At 59.8% G+C, this 14,605-nt stretch overlaps 2 protein-coding genes across 2 annotated transcripts; both read right to left on the bottom strand.

Moving 5' to 3' along the window:
• Nucleotides 1-368: 368 nt before the first annotated feature.
• LPAR2 (lysophosphatidic acid receptor 2) lies at nt 369-3,947 on the bottom strand. Its single transcript, XM_008156347.3, has 3 exons — nt 3,767-3,947; nt 1,931-2,672; nt 369-1,218 (listed from the first exon to the last, which is right to left on the bottom strand). The coding sequence occupies exons 2-3, from the start codon at nt 2,670-2,672 to the stop codon at nt 905-907; spliced, it is 1,056 nt and encodes a 351-aa protein (XP_008154569.2). The 5' UTR covers nt 3,767-3,947; the 3' UTR covers nt 369-904.
• Nucleotides 3,948-4,722: 775 nt separating this feature from the next.
• On the bottom strand, nt 4,723-13,901 carry GMIP (GEM interacting protein). Its single transcript, XM_008156345.3, has 21 exons — nt 13,817-13,901; nt 12,786-12,870; nt 12,326-12,401; nt 12,157-12,214; nt 11,733-11,858; nt 11,588-11,652; nt 11,367-11,474; nt 10,849-10,929; nt 10,583-10,753; nt 10,356-10,493; nt 9,890-10,086; nt 9,467-9,573; nt 9,307-9,396; nt 8,939-9,016; nt 8,713-8,867; nt 8,232-8,420; nt 7,992-8,129; nt 7,693-7,889; nt 7,027-7,414; nt 5,646-5,712; nt 4,723-5,515 (listed from the first exon to the last, which is right to left on the bottom strand). The coding sequence occupies exons 1-21, from the start codon at nt 13,833-13,835 to the stop codon at nt 5,142-5,144; spliced, it is 2,907 nt and encodes a 968-aa protein (XP_008154567.2). The 5' UTR covers nt 13,836-13,901; the 3' UTR covers nt 4,723-5,141.
• Nucleotides 13,902-14,605: the final 704 nt, after the last annotated feature.

Genomic DNA, 14,605 nt, shown 5'->3' with positions numbered 1-14,605 from the left:
CCACTACCCTGGCCTGTGGGTGTGTAGTGTGCAATGGGATGGACACACATGACTGTGAACCTGGCCTGGGACGAAAGGGCAGGCGGGAAAGAGAGGACTCACATGGCCCATGAACTACTCAGCTCCAGAGGATGAAGACAGGCAGGTGGCAAGGTGGAGGCCAGGGAACAAGTGGAGAAGACAGACAAGAGGGAACAGATCTAAGTCTCCAAGAGAGATGGAGGAACAGCCAGCCAGAGTCTGAAGGGCAATGAGAACAGGGCTGCGGAGAGGCCCTGCTGAAGGATGCCTGCCAGGCTACAGCTGAGATGGACAATTCTGGGACAAAGTGACAGACTGAGCTGATGACACAAAGTGCGTTGGAGACCTCCGAGGAAAAATAAAAGTTTACTCCTTAATATGTCCTCCTTGTGGATACCCTCAAGTCTAATGGGGACGGGCAAGCCCGGAGGCTTCACGGGGCCACAGACTCTGTGCCCCTGAAGAATCAGCCTCAGGCGGATGGTGCCTCCATGATCCGTCCTTATTACTTTTGGGAGTCAGGGCCCGAGAGTCCTCATCTCGCCGACCTTTAACACACACCGCCACGGACAAGGAAGCAATCCACAGGGTTTACCAGGGATGTGCAGCAAAACAGGAAAATGTCTGTTAAAAAGCCCACAACCTGAGATGATGGAAGAGCCAGTTCCGGTACCCCATCGGACACTCTCCTGGGCACCTGGAGATGACCACATACCCCCAGGCCCTGGAGCAGGCAGAGTTGTGTGTGTCTGCGGAGGTCTGGCATCCAGACCGAGGGTCTGCCTTTAATTCTGTCCTTCAAATTGAGTCGAACCAGGCACATCCACAAGCGGTCAGGGGTGCGATCTGGCACTTGCTGCATCCCACTGAAGTCCAAGGTTGGCTAAAGGGTGGAATCCATCAGGGGGTGGCCATTCTCAGGAAGCATGATGCGAGTGCTGGCGCCTGTTCGGGCGGAGGATGTGTAGTGGGCAGACTCCTGGGCGGACCGGCGGAGGCACAGACAGCAGAGGAGGCGGCGGAAGGTGCGGCGCATCTCAGCATCGCGGCAGGAGTACACCACAGCGTTGACCAGGGAGTTGGCCTCGGCCAAGAGTAGGAAATACTTCTCCACAGCCAGGACGTTGCAAGACTTGCAGTCCAGACCGTCAAGGAGCAGCACCACCTGGCCCGGCGTCCAACAAACCACGAACGCCCCTGCGGGATGGAGCCCAAGGTGACCCACAGCTCCAAGCTCAGGGCTGGAGGGGGGGGGTCCAGAGCTTGGACAACAGCTGTGGCGTGCAGGGCAAGGGAGGCCTGTCTTGCTGGCCTGGCAGAGCGATGGGGCAGAATTGCTAAGAAGGGTCTCTTTATCTGACTTCTCTGCCAGAAGGGACACCTTTCTTAATTGGTGCACTGTGGCCAGAGCTCTGGACATTTCTACATGGAGATCTGTTCGGTGGGGAAAAGAGATCACTGTGGGACAGGCCAGTTACTCCGTGGGGGGAGGAGATCATTGGAAGAGTCACTCCCTGTTCTCGTGTGTTTGTGTGTGTGTGTGTGTGTGTGTGGGGTATATCCTCATGGGAAGGCCTCTTGCTGCCTCCCCCACCCAGACCATCCTACATTGCAACAGCCAGTGACCACGTTACTCCCTGCTAAACCCTCTTAAGGAATTCAGAACAAAATCTGACTCCGACCTCTGCCCTCGGAGGCTGTGCGGACCTGCTCTCCTCTCTGGAATTGCTGCCCGGTCCTGCCTGGGGCTCTCTGTTCCTTCTGCCTGAACTCTGTTCCCTTCTCTAGCCATTAGATCTCTGCTCAGGTATCACCTCCTTGGAGAACCTTCCCCACCCAAGTCATCTCCTCCCATCACACTCCTCCATCAGGTCTTGGAGGAGTTGGGGGAAAGTGGGGTCCCACTCACCCAGGATGATGACAACAGTCTTGACCAGGCTGAGCGTGGTCTCCCGGTAACGGGGGTGGCAGCTCACATGCTCCGCCATGCGCTGCACCCGCCGACGAACGTAGAAGAATATGCGGGTGTAGACAGCCACCATGAGCAGGAAGACGAGCAGGCTGGACAGGGCCCAGACCGCCAGGTAGGAGCGGCTGAGCAGGGGGGCCATGCGCGAGCAGCTGTCCAGGGCACAGAGGCAGTGCCAGGAGTGGGCGGGCAGCAGCCCCAGGCCCAGCGCGGCTACCCACACTCCCACAATGAGCAGGACGACGCGGCCACGCGGCAGGCGGCTGTGCAGCTGCACGGCCATCACGCTGCGGTGCCGCTCCACGGCGATGGCCAGCAGTGTGGCCACCGATGCCGTGAGGCTCGTGTCCAGCAGACCCTGCCGCACGAACCAGCCCTGGAGCGAGAGCCGGGCTGTGCGCGGGCCGGTGTGAAACATGAGGAAGAGGTAGGCCACGCCGGCAAAGAGGTCAGCCGCGGCCAGGTTGCCGAGCAGGTAGTAAATGGGCTGGTGGAAGCGACGGTTCGAGGCGATGGCCGCGATGATCAGCAGGTTGGTCAGCAGCACCAGCACGCTGACCGTCAGGCCCAGGGCCACCACCACCACGTCCTTAGGCCGCCAGCGGGAGCTCAGCTCCTTGCCGCTGTTGTTGTAGAAGAAGCCGATGGTCTCGTTGTAGTAGCACTGGCCCATGGTGACCATCTGGGGGCAGAGGAGAGGGTCGCTGCGGGCGGCACTTGCTGGGAGGACACAGAAAGGAGCCGCACACAGAGGGCGGGGATCGGGACAAGGCCAGAGCTCTCAACCCCAAAGGCCTCCGGGCCAAGTGGTGTTTGGGGGACCAGAGCGTTCTAGAAAAGCAAGCCCCGTGGGTTGTGGGGTGCTGGTGGGACAGTTGTTGCTTATTTACAAATAAGACTCTGACAGCCTTCTCTGGCTTAGCTCACTGGATAGAGCGTCGGCCTGTGGACTGAAGGGTCCCGGGTTTGATTCTGGTCAAGGGTCCTCACCTAGGGTGCAGGCTCCATCCCGGGTCAGAGCGTGAGCCGGAGGCAACCAACTGATGTGTCTCTCTCACATCAATGTTTCTCTCTCTGTGTCTCTCCCCCTCCCTTACACTCTCTCGAAAATGTCCTCGGGTGAGAGTTAACAAAAAACCAAAAAATAAAAAAAATTAAAAAGAAGAGAAAAAAAAAAAGAAAAAAAGAAAGAAAGAAAGAAAAAGGCTTACAAAAGTTACCTCCCAAATCAAACAACTGGCTGGGTTTGTGTGTTTTCCCCCGGGGTTGGTTTTGTTTTGTAATCTAAAGGAACAAAACAAAACCCATCGGCCTACGATCCACCAATCTGGGTCCAATCTGTTCTGGTTGGGGAGGTTGGGTTAGGGCAGGACAAAGGGGTGAGCTGTGAAGGTGGGGAGGGAGGGTAAGTTCAGGGTCGGGGTCACGTCAGAGAGCAGAGCCCAGGGGCATGTGCGCGGGGTGGGGCCTCTGCCGGGGCCCTGCAGGCGGTGGTGCTGGGGCCTGGAGGTGACGGGAGGCCCGAGGGGACAGCCCGGGCGTTGGGCGAAGGGCTTTGGACGAGAGCACCACCGGAGCGGGCGGGGCAGCAGGCCGTTCGGGGGGACGCGGGACTCCGGTGGCCTCCGCGGAGAAGCGCGCAGCTGGCGGGGCTCTCCGGGGCGCCCGGGCTTAGGAGGAGGGTGCGGGGAGAAGGGGGCGGCACCTGGGGCCCGCGGGCAGGCGCCACACCCTCCCAGGGACCCGGGCCCCCCGCCCCGTCCGTGCCGGCCTCACCTAGGCGGTCCTTCACGCCGCAGACCGGGCGGCCTCGCAGGGGGGAGGGCCGGATCGGGGACCCATGGCCCAGCGACCGCGCAGGGAGCGCAGAGTTGGAGTGCGCTCAGCCCGGGCGGCACAGAGCGCGGGAGGCGGGGTCCCGCCCTCACGGTCCTGTCCCAGCCGGTCCCGGCCCATCCCCGGCGCCCCGCCCCCGCCCTGCCCCCGCCACCTGGGGGCAACCCGCCTCCGCAGCCCGGCGAGCACAGGGTCGCCCGGAACCGCGGTCCCCCATTTCCTCCCGCCTCGCGGCCCTTCTCCACTTCCGGCGCGGGACCCCCGCCCCGTCCCCGCACACCTCGCGCGCCCGCAGTTTCGGGCTTTGGGGGCGGCTGAGTCACCCGCGGCTGGAGAATTCCCGCCGTGACCTCGCGCCGCCCGGGCTCAGCTCCGGGTGGTCCCAGGGTCCGCACCCCCGTCCCGGGCCAACCCCGCTCCCTCGCGTCCAATCCGCCGCCGAGCTCCAGGCCCCGCCCTGATCCGACCAGGCCCCACGGCCCGGACCCCCGCCCCACCGCGGGAGATGCGCGGCGCCGCGGCCCCCCGCACTTTGCGGACCTCCTCGGCTGGCGGTCCCGCCGCGCTCAGGTTTCTGGAAATCCCGCCCCCGCGCCTCCCCGCCCTGGCGGCGCTGCCCCCTGCCCGGCCCAGGCCTGCCTGGGCCCTGGGCTCCCGCAGCCCGGCCCAGAGCACACAGCCCCATTGTCCCGGTTATCTTCACTTTGTTATATTTGATTATGCAGGACGGGATCCGGAGCTCCCCGAGGGCCGGGTGGCATGACTCAGCTCGGTGCCCGTCCGGCCTGACTGCCTATAGGTGCGCGAAGGAAGGAGGCCTTGGTTTCCCCGATGGGTGAAATGGGCCAAATGCTGCTGCCCTCACCTGGCAAAGAAAGACACTGAAGGGCGTAAGGACACAGTTTATTCCGAGGCCCTCAGACCCCAGGCACGACCGGGACGTATCTGGCTGTCACTCCCCCACTCCAAAAGCAGGTCACTTGGGGTCAGCTAAGGAAGAGGGCTGAGGTGGGGAAGTGGCCACGACCAGAGTAGCCAAAGGTGCCCCTGTCCAAGGGGTCAGAGACTAGGGTGGACCCCAAGGATCCTGTGACCTGTATTGAACCTGAGTATTGACCCTGAGTGACCTCTGAACCTGAGTGGCCCTGATGCTTGGCAGTATCCCGTGTCTAGTGGGGGATCCTGGTACACTGTCCCCAAAAGGGTTTGTCTCCCCACAGGCCGTGTAGTTTTTCCTTATAGGAACTCTCCAGATCCCCCAACAGTGAACTCCTGGGGAGAAGTGAGTCTACGTCCTCAGTCCTGGGCTCCTTGGTCAGAGATGCTCCTCCACTTCCTCATCCTCAGGCGGAGGGTCCGGGCAGCCCGAGGCCTTGGGCACCTCCTCTCTGTGCAGCTTGGAGAGCAGCCGGGCTGTCTCCTGGGTGATCTCAAAATGCTTGGGCAGCGGGGTGCGGCGCAGGGGGTGGCCCTCAGGGGAGGCAGCAGCAGGTCCCCTCCCCCGCAAGCTCCCTTGAGGCCCTGATGTGACTGGAGTCTCCTCGCCCAGTTTGAAAGCCACCAGGGCCAAGCTGGACAGCTGGTGGGTGACAGGCCGCACGCCCCCCCGGGGATACTTCACTGGCTGGCGGCTGAAGTAGCCACGGGACTGCGTCCCCAGGAGGGAGTCCTCGGGGCCTTGGCTGGACACTGTGGAATGGGGTGGTCACTGCTGAGCATCACTAAGTCCTCTGGATATCCCTCCCGGGAGTCACCTCTCCGCCAAGCTACCTTGGGCAGGGTACCCCCAGAACTCCTGGTTTACTCCCAGCACACTCACCTTCCCCTCTCTCATCTTTGGTGTCTTGGGCCACTTCCTCTCTCTGGTCACTCTGTGGAGTTGGAATCTGTAGGGAGAAACCCAAGACCAAGACCCCAACAATAAAATCCCAGTTCTTTGAGGCTCTTGGAGAACCGAGAGTTTGTTCCTGGACATGCAAGTTCCTTTGCAGTTCTGGTGTCTGGGACGATGTGGTGCCCCTAACAGTGTCCTGCTTGTCCTGCTGGGCGGAGCAGTGCTATTGGTCTCCACTGTGGGCTCTGAGGGCGGGAACGCCCTTGTCCAGCAGAGGCCAGGCCAGGCTGTGACTTACCCCTCTCCACGCTAGGATGAGGTGACGCTCCTTCCTGCTCTATTCTCTGCAACCTACGCCCGGTTAGCTGCACAGTCTCACTATTCTGCCTTTAGCTGAATGCTAATAGCAGCCGGAGTTCTTTCTATGAGTCATTCCAGTTCAGAGTCCCACAGCTCACCAGCAACCCTTCCGCAGCTTGGGACTGCAGTGGAGGAGGTCTGCGCGCTCAGGAACGGCAGGTGTAGCAGAACCTGAGGGACCAGGAAACCTCCCTAGGAGTCTCATCTGTAAATGGTTTTCACTATATAACTAACTCACTAACAGTATCTACCACTCAGGGCTGTGGCGAGAATGACAGGAAGCCTGTAAAGTGCTCACGTATAGTAGGTGACCTCTTTGGCCTCATCTTCCCTTCATTCATTACACCACGGAGCTGTGCCTTGAACACACCAGGCATGCTCCCACCTCAGGGCCTTTGCCTGGGACACACTTACCCTGAGCTTCCCTGGCTTATTTCTCCTTCACATCCTCCCAGTCTTTGTTCGAATCCACCTTCTCCAGGAGACCTGCCCACACCATCCTACTTACTGCTACAAGCTGTCCATCACCTCTCACCTCCGTGTCCCTGACATCCCTTACCTTATGCTACTTTCTTTTCTCTATAGTACTTGTCACCATGTAACATCCTCTATAACTAACTCTGTATCATATTTCTTGTTTATTGCTGGTTTCTTTCCCATGAGAATGCAGGCACCAAGAGAATAGGGTCTTTGAATATTCTGCTCACTGATGTGTATGTAATGCCTAAAGCAATGCTTGGCACATAATAGGTGTTAAATAAATATTCTGTTGAAAGTGTGAATGGTCACCCTCTGCAGGGCTGTACCCTGTTGTCACTCCATTATTAACACTCCCTCCCCTCCCCAATTCCACTCCTCACTTTTCCTTCTAGAATGAGCACAGGGTACATAAGGAAGGAGTGAAAAAGAAAAATTTAAAGGGCAAGGAAGGGAGGAGAGAGAGTGAATGAGAAGATTAAATGGAGAAAGGACCCTCCCCACGTCTGTGGGCCCAGCTGGTTCCTACCTCGGAGGGCATGACCTCGGGATGCTTCTCCAGGGCACTGTGGGGCTCAGGGTCTGGATCTGAATCTGAGGGTAAGGTTGGGGGCAGGGGATCTGGGGCAGGGTATGGGGGTGCTGGCTGGGGGCTGGTTGTGAGGAGCCCAGGGGCTGGGCTGGGGTCTTGAGGTGGGAGCTCAGTGGCCAGGGGGAGCTCGTCCATCCCAAAGATCTGCTCATAGTGCACTATGAGGAACTCGACAAGCTGGGCCTGGTGCCCGAAGTCCAGGAGGCAGGGAACAGAGCCGGTGGCAGCTGCCCCAGGATCGTCCGGTGGCCGCAGCAGCGTGGGTCCAAACACAATGCCCAAGTTGTTGGCAGACATCTTGTTTTCCTCAAACTGTGCAGCCACCCTGGGGCGAGGAGAAGGGAAAGGCACAGAGTGCCCAGTTGTCACTTACCGGGTAGGACCTGAACGCCAGACTAGTGGTTACTTGCCCAAGTCACGGGGGTTTGAGCCCAGCAGCTCTATGCCCAGCCATGGGGAGCGGGAGTAGGCACCGAAAGTCAGAAGTCATGTATTAAGGTTCAGAGCTCAGAAAACACATGCAAAGGTCAGAGGTCAGTGTCAGGGGTCAGCAGTCACATGTCCAGTAGTCACATCCATTTCAAGGTCAGGGACAGTGCACACCTGAACAGATGAGCCACCAGATGCCGCAGGGTGTTGTAGTTAGAGTCAGGCAGCTGCACCAACAGGGTCTTCAGCAAGCGAATAACCTCAGGACTGGGACTTGGGGTCTCAGAGTCGTGCCCGGGGTTTGCATGCAGGGTTTTAGCCAGAGAGATGAAGGCATCGTAGAAGTGGAAGGGGACCACGGGGTCAGTGAGCTGGGGGTGGAATGGCAGGGGGAACATGGGTGTGGGTAGGCTGCAGAGGGTCCTTAGCCTCAGCCTGCCCAGCTGGCCCTGCCCTGTCCCCTGAGCACCCACCTCCTGGAGGAATCGCTTGAGCACAGTTGAGACATCATGAGGTGAGTTCCCAGACAGGTCCACCAACGCTCGGCCATTCTCGAAAGCCTGACACAGCCGTTCTACGCGGACCCGGGACCCGCTGACCCGATAAATGCCCTGTAGGGTAGTGTGGGAAAGAAACTCCTGGGTAGTAATCCAGCCCTGGAGAGGGCCAGGCCATTGCTGGGGATGGTCAAAGGTCAAGGGTCAAGGTCGCACCTGCACACCCAGAGCGCGCTGTTCTATCTCAGCCGTGCACCTGGTGACTACAAAGGGCACCTCCTCCGGGAAGTCCCTGGGCAACTGCAGGAAGTCGACCCCGAAGAGGGATATCCGGGCTGGGAGCCGCCTGTGTCCACAGAGGATCAGCAGAGTCTCAAGGCAGCGCTTGTGGCAGGTCAGAAAGCACTGGGGGTTGGGGGTGGGGAGCAAATTCATTGGTAGCAAATAAAAATTAATTTAGAAAATGTTTTGCATAAAGAAAGAACAGTTTCCAAAAAAAAAGATAGGGAGGTCACTGGGGGTCAGCAGAAGCGAAGGTTGTAAGGATCCTTAGGGAACGGGAAGCTCATGGGCAATCAATAGATCAGGGCTGGTCTCAGGGGCGGGAAGGGCACAGGAATATCAGGTCATGGAGGTGCCTGGGGCTCAGGGAGGTCAGTGGGGTCAGCAGAGAGCCGGTCATTGGCCCGGGCCACACCTCCTCACATTCGGTCCCGCTGACCATGAAGGCCTCACACTCTCGGCACTTGGCTGGGCCCCTCAGCCGCCGCAGCCGGTGAGTCTGGGCTGCGTTGGAGAGCGTCCACTTCCTGAAGGGGCTGCCGGACCCATTCTCAAGCCCGTCTCCCAGGTCTGTGGGAAAACAGGGTTAGGGGGCCTGGTCCATCCCTGCCCCCGTCCTGCCCACCTGCTTCCAGCCTTACCAGGGTCTCGCTCCTCAAAGTCATCTGAAGACTCAGTGCCTGTGGATGAGACCTTCACCAGCCGCCTTGTACCAGGGCCTGCAGTCAGAGGGTCCCAGAGGTCGGGGTCATAGGGGTCACGGAGAAGTTCCAAAGCTAAGCAGGCTTTCCTAGTTTTCAGGCCTTTCAGAACCACCCACAGCTATCCTTGGGGAAAGGGTTGAAGGTGTGTATGTGGGGGGTCAGACAGGTCAGAGGCTGAAGAAATAGGTCAGGAGTGTGGGTAGGTTAAAGATCGAAGGGTAAGTTAGAGATGAAAGGTCAGAGCCTGGCCAGGGCTGGAGGAGGGTCAGAGTTAGGAGTGGGTCAGGGCCAGGTCCTGGCCCCACCTGGGCTGGAAGTGGGAGAGTCCAGGGATCGAGACTCGCTGCCACCGCCCACGCTGTCCACGTCGCTGCCTGGAGTGGGGCCCGGAGTCCCTAGGAGGGGAGAGGTCAATGAGGACGACCCTCCCCAGCACCACTCCTCCCCACTCCTCCCTGCACTCACCCTGCCAGCCGACGCCTGTGTCCTCCCAAGGGCCTGGCTCAGCGGCACTCTCATCCAACCGTGGAGGTGGGGGACCGGAGAGCTTCTTCTTTGTGTCCAGAGGGGAGCTGGGAGGACAGGTTTGAGGGCTCTGAGAACGAGGACACTGGCCAGGGTGACAGCACCCAGGCCCCGCATCTTGGATCCAACTCCAAGTACTAGGGTCTGCAAGCCCCGAGGTGTATGCGCATTGTGGCCAGTGCAGCAGTCTTAAAGTCCTGACCCTCCCAGGCCTGGGACAGCCCCCGCTGCCCAGATGAGAGCCTTGGGTACTAAACCCGAGTACTGAGGCTTTGAGTTCTTTGACCCCGAGTTCTCAGCCCATGATGCCAACAGCGGGCACCATGTCTGGGCTCCTTCCTGACTCTGCTCCTAGGGGCCCACCTGTGCGGGGTGGGAACAAACTCCTGGAAGGAGAAGGCAGGTGGCGGGGGTGGCGGGGCCTCTGGCCGCAGTGTCCGCACGAACTCCTGGTAGCGCTGGCCAGGCTCGAAGGGCGCGCAGCACTCGGCCAGGGCGGCAAAGGCGCGGGGACCACGCTCTGCTTGCGCCCCTCGAAGCCGGAACAGTCCCAGGGTCACCTGCCAGGTGGAGACCACATATGAGAGAGGGGGCGTGGAGTTAGACAGTGGGAGGCAGCCTAGGGATGAGGGTGTTACTGAGGGGAGGGGGGTGGCTGGTCAGGGTCATCCTGGGGGCAGGACCCCACAGGAGTGGGGCCTAGGCAGAGGTGCATTCAGGGTCTGAGGCAGGGACTGGCTACCCAGGGAGATGGAGTGAGTCCTGGTATCCTGGAGGCAGTTTAGGGAGAGCAGGAGGGAGGGGCGCTCAGCTTGGGGTAGGGTCTCACCCGCCTCATCACTTCGTCCCCCTGCAGCACCAGCTTGCGTATGTGTGACACGATTCGCTGCTTGGTGGCCTCTAAGTCCTGCTGCCGCGCATTGGCCTCCCGGACGCAGGCCTGGTACAATGCCTCTGCCTCCTGCGCCTGGAGAAAGCAAGGCCGGGGGTACAGGTGGGGGACAGCGTGGGTGGGGAGCACCGAAGCACGAGGGGCCTAGGGGGCAGGGTCACCACCTTGGCCTGGGCCTCCTCTCGGGAGCGCCGCCGCCGCTCTTGCTGTTTGCTGGGTGCCAGTGGGGCCTGGGGGGCTGGGTCCTCCGAGGATGCCTGGGAGCGCACCCTCAGGTCCTCGCTGCGCTGCACATACTGGAGCTGGGCTCTCCGCAGTGCCTGCACCGCTTCGTTCTGGGGGAAGGGCAGGAGCACAGTCAGGGCCCTTCCGCTCCTTCCCTAGCTCACCCTCACCCACCCTCACCCACCCTCACCCACCCGGGCCTCACCATCCGCTTCTGCTCTTTCATCCACTGCTCCTTGAACTCCTTCCGCCACTTCTCAATCTCAGTCCGTTTGGCGGCCAGGGGCTGGCAATGATGGGGGACGGGGATGCTGCCTCAGGGCCACTGGTCCTTCCATTCCCCGAGGCCAGGTGCCTTTCACCCTCTGGACCCTTTTCAGGGTCTGCAGGCTCCCAGAGGGTCTTCTCACCCAGACTTGCTCACCCCCACTCTGTGTCCCAAGAAGACTTAGTGGTCACCTCATCCTTTCTGCCTTGATCCAGAGATGCCAAGAGACTCTTCCTGGGAACACTCAGCACCTCACCTTGCGCCCCACCAACAAACAAATGCAGTTTTGCAATTGCACAAGAAGCCTGGTTTGAATCTCTGCTGGGTAACCTTGGGCAAGTTCCTCAGCATCCATGGGCCTTAGCTTCCTCATCAGCAAAATAGCACTGATGGTGCCGGCGCCCTCCGCTGAGGGGAGTGAATGGAATGGTGCGTGGGCAGCATGGATCCCTCACCTGGTAGTAGTCTCTTTTCTGCTGGGCCACTGTCTCCATGGCCAGGGCTCCCAGACTGAGGTCGTGCTCCAGAAACAGGGCGTAGATGTATTGCAGTGGCATGTGGCTCTGGGGTGGGGGTGTTGGAAGATGCTGAGGATCTAGGGGTGGGGTTGGGCTGGGGTTCTTTCTGAAGGGTTTGGGCTGGGGGCAGAGGGGAAGGGGGGGCTGGTCATGGTTACCTGCTGGTGGATTGACACCTTGCCAGCCTCGGCGATCTTCATAATGCTTTTGGTAAAATCTAGCTCTGGGGGGAGACAGCAAAGGTCTGAGCTGGGCAGGGAGTGGGAGCTGCCTGGAGCCTGGGGCCGGTGGAAGGACCCTCACCAAGGCTGGCTCTCTTCTCGGTCCAGGCCAGCAGCTCCTTCGCATAGCGGCTCCAGGTCTTGGCATACTCCAGGGCTGCGTCCACACCACCCTTGGTCCGAACGAGCCGCAAGTCCAGTTCCTCCCCTGGGCAGACAGGTGGACCTCTGACCTCTGAATCCTAAACTCCCTTGAAACCCTGACCTCACTTGAGCCTCAAGACCTGACCAGTGACCTTTATTCTACCCTATGACTCCCCAAAATACCCTTTACAATGACTTGCAATTTTACACTGATTTTCCACCCAGACTGGGGCTCCCTGAGGGCAGGGGCTCACATCTGCTCTGTGCACTGCAGTGTCCCAGGTGCACAGGACAGGCAGTTGGTGATGACTTAAGGGAAGAACTTCTTTCTGCCCCCACCTCCTGGCCTCAAAACCCCCTACCTGTAAGGGGTGCAGGACCCTCTGGGGAGGGGCCACTCCAATGGCTGGTTTCACTGGTCTGAGGGGGAGGGAGACAGCATTCAGGAACATGCAGGGCAGGGGCCCCCCTCCTTAGAGCCCCTCCTCCTGGAGGCCCCTCCTCCCTGCCCCCCTTGGCTCCATCTCTCACCACAGTGGCTGTGGGGGTCTTGTCAGGCTCTGGATCTCCTGTAAGTATAGGGTCTCCAGCCAGCATCTCAAGGGTCCTGGGAGGTAAGGGTATCAGGATACCACCCTCCACCCAGGCTGTCCCGCTCAGGGGTGCTGAGGATCCCAGGGAATTTTGGCTGATGGTCCTGAATACCACCTCAGTGACATCTCTTGTATCTGGGAGGTCTAAGGGATGGGATTTTGGGGGACAGCCAGGTGAGCTTTTTTATGAGACTTGAGACAGAGTTTGATGGTTTACAGGTAACTTTGGGATTCAGAGAGTGGGATTATAGGGGTCTCAAATGTTGTAAGAGGTCACCAGAAGGATATGTAGGGGTTCTAGGACCACTATAGGGATTTCCAGTGGATTTGGGGAGGGTGAATTTTGGGTGTTTTGGAGATCTTGGCAGGATTTGGGGGCGACCCAGGCTCAGACTCACGCGTTCCCCAGTGAAATTTCAAGGTTGTCCAGGCTCCGAAAGATGTCACTGTACCTCTTCCTGCTCTCAGGAGCCGGGGGAAGCCCTAAAAGGGAGGGGGGGGGGTCATATATGGGTACACGAAGCCTTCCTAGTCCACAGCACCTCGGCTGGCTGTTTGGAGGGTGGGAGAGAGAAAGAAAGAGGAGCAAGACAGAAGGAAAGTTCTGGTTCTGTGGGGAGTGTGGGATGAGGTGGGTGTCTGAGCTGGAATGGAGGGAGGATGGGCTTGGGTGGGTGGGGCTGACTTTGGCCAGGCAGATGGACTCAGGCACAACCCAACACAGAGAGCAGAGACAGCCACAAACACACAGGCTCAGAGGCAACGAGACAACACAGATGCCCCAGATGCAGTCACACTGTCCCCAGGGGCGAGAGCCAGCTTGGCAATGGAGCCACATGGAACTCAGGCCAGACAGATGGAAATACACGTGGGACAGACAGGCAGAGAGCTGTGGCAGAAACCCTGGCAGACTGAGCCATCAGGGCCATAAAGACTGAATGACTGACACTCAACATGCACAGAGAGACACAAACGACAGCCCCCCAAACAAGCGGAAACTTGCTACATTTCTGCGACAGCTTCTCCCGCCCTTCTTCTGGAGGCCCCATCAGCATTGCTCCTCCCGGGGCTATGGAGCAGCGGGTGGGGATCCTGCTGCGCGGTCGCCCTTTCCCCTCTCCATCCGCGGTTGTTGCACCCTGCCCCCATCACAAATATCAAAAGCAGAAGCAGCCACTTCCCCTTCCTGGGCCCCTTCAACGAGGCATCCGGGGTGAAGACTCCAAAGGGGGAGGGGGTCAGGGACTGGTGTCCCGGGCCCCTCTCGGCTTGCGGGGGCCGGTGCCCACAATGGAGGATCCCCGGCGTCCTCCCCATTCAGGAACTCCTGTCCCTGCTCTATGGACAGAGAGGGACAACCATAGGCCCTCACTTTAGGAAGCGGGTATGGCTCCTGCCCCTCTTGGATCCCGTATCCCGGACCGCCTACCCGGCTCTGCTGCGTCCATGGCCTAGGGGTTGCTCGGTGGGGACAGGGACTGAGAGGATGGAATCGCCGGCTGGGCCTAGCCCAGATTTTCTGCTTCGGCTACCACCGGCTTCCGCGTCTCCCCGCCCCATGGCAGGCCACGCCCCCACTTTATCACTCTGAACACGCCCTTGCCGGAGGCCACGCCCCCAGGCTCAGAAGCGCGGAAGGAGCCCCCTGCTCAAGGGCAGAGATGCTCTAAAGCCAGTGCCTCCTGGGCGACCACCCCAGACCTGGACACTCCAGGACTCCATCCTGGCCAGGGTTCTCCTTTCCAGATCTTTGCACGGTCCCAAAGCGCCAGTACACTCCCCCAGGAGTGACCCCAGAGTCCACCTGTTTTCCACCCTTCCACACACCCAGTGACAGTTCTGCTCAGGGCTCTGTTGACCCCTGAACTCGTCCAGCCCAGCCGACTAGAGACGTGGAGCCCCTTGTGGAGGCCGGCTGTCCTGCCCAATTACAGCTGAATCAGAAGTCACCGAACACTTTGTGGCCAGAAACTCCTGGCCTGGGGGACTCCCAGTGACCCTCAAAGCTAGATCAGGCTCTCGAGGCCCAATTACAGCGTAGCCCTCAGTTCTTTTCAGGCCTGGGGTGGGGTGGGGTAGTGGTGAGGGCGGCACAGAGACCCTCCCCTGAGCTCCCAAACAATCATCCCTGGCAAACCCAATTCCAGACTGCTCTCTGAGTCGCCTCAAGTTGTCTATGTCCCAGGGACTTGGCCTCCCTCTCCATTCCCCATGACCA

The sequence above is a fragment of the Eptesicus fuscus genome, chromosome 6, assembly GCF_027574615.1.
Source record: "Eptesicus fuscus isolate TK198812 chromosome 6, DD_ASM_mEF_20220401, whole genome shotgun sequence".
Taxonomy (NCBI): domain Eukaryota; kingdom Metazoa; phylum Chordata; class Mammalia; order Chiroptera; family Vespertilionidae; genus Eptesicus; species Eptesicus fuscus.
The sequence above is the reverse complement of the archived record's forward strand: the minus strand, read 5'-3'. Positions and strand labels throughout refer to the sequence as shown.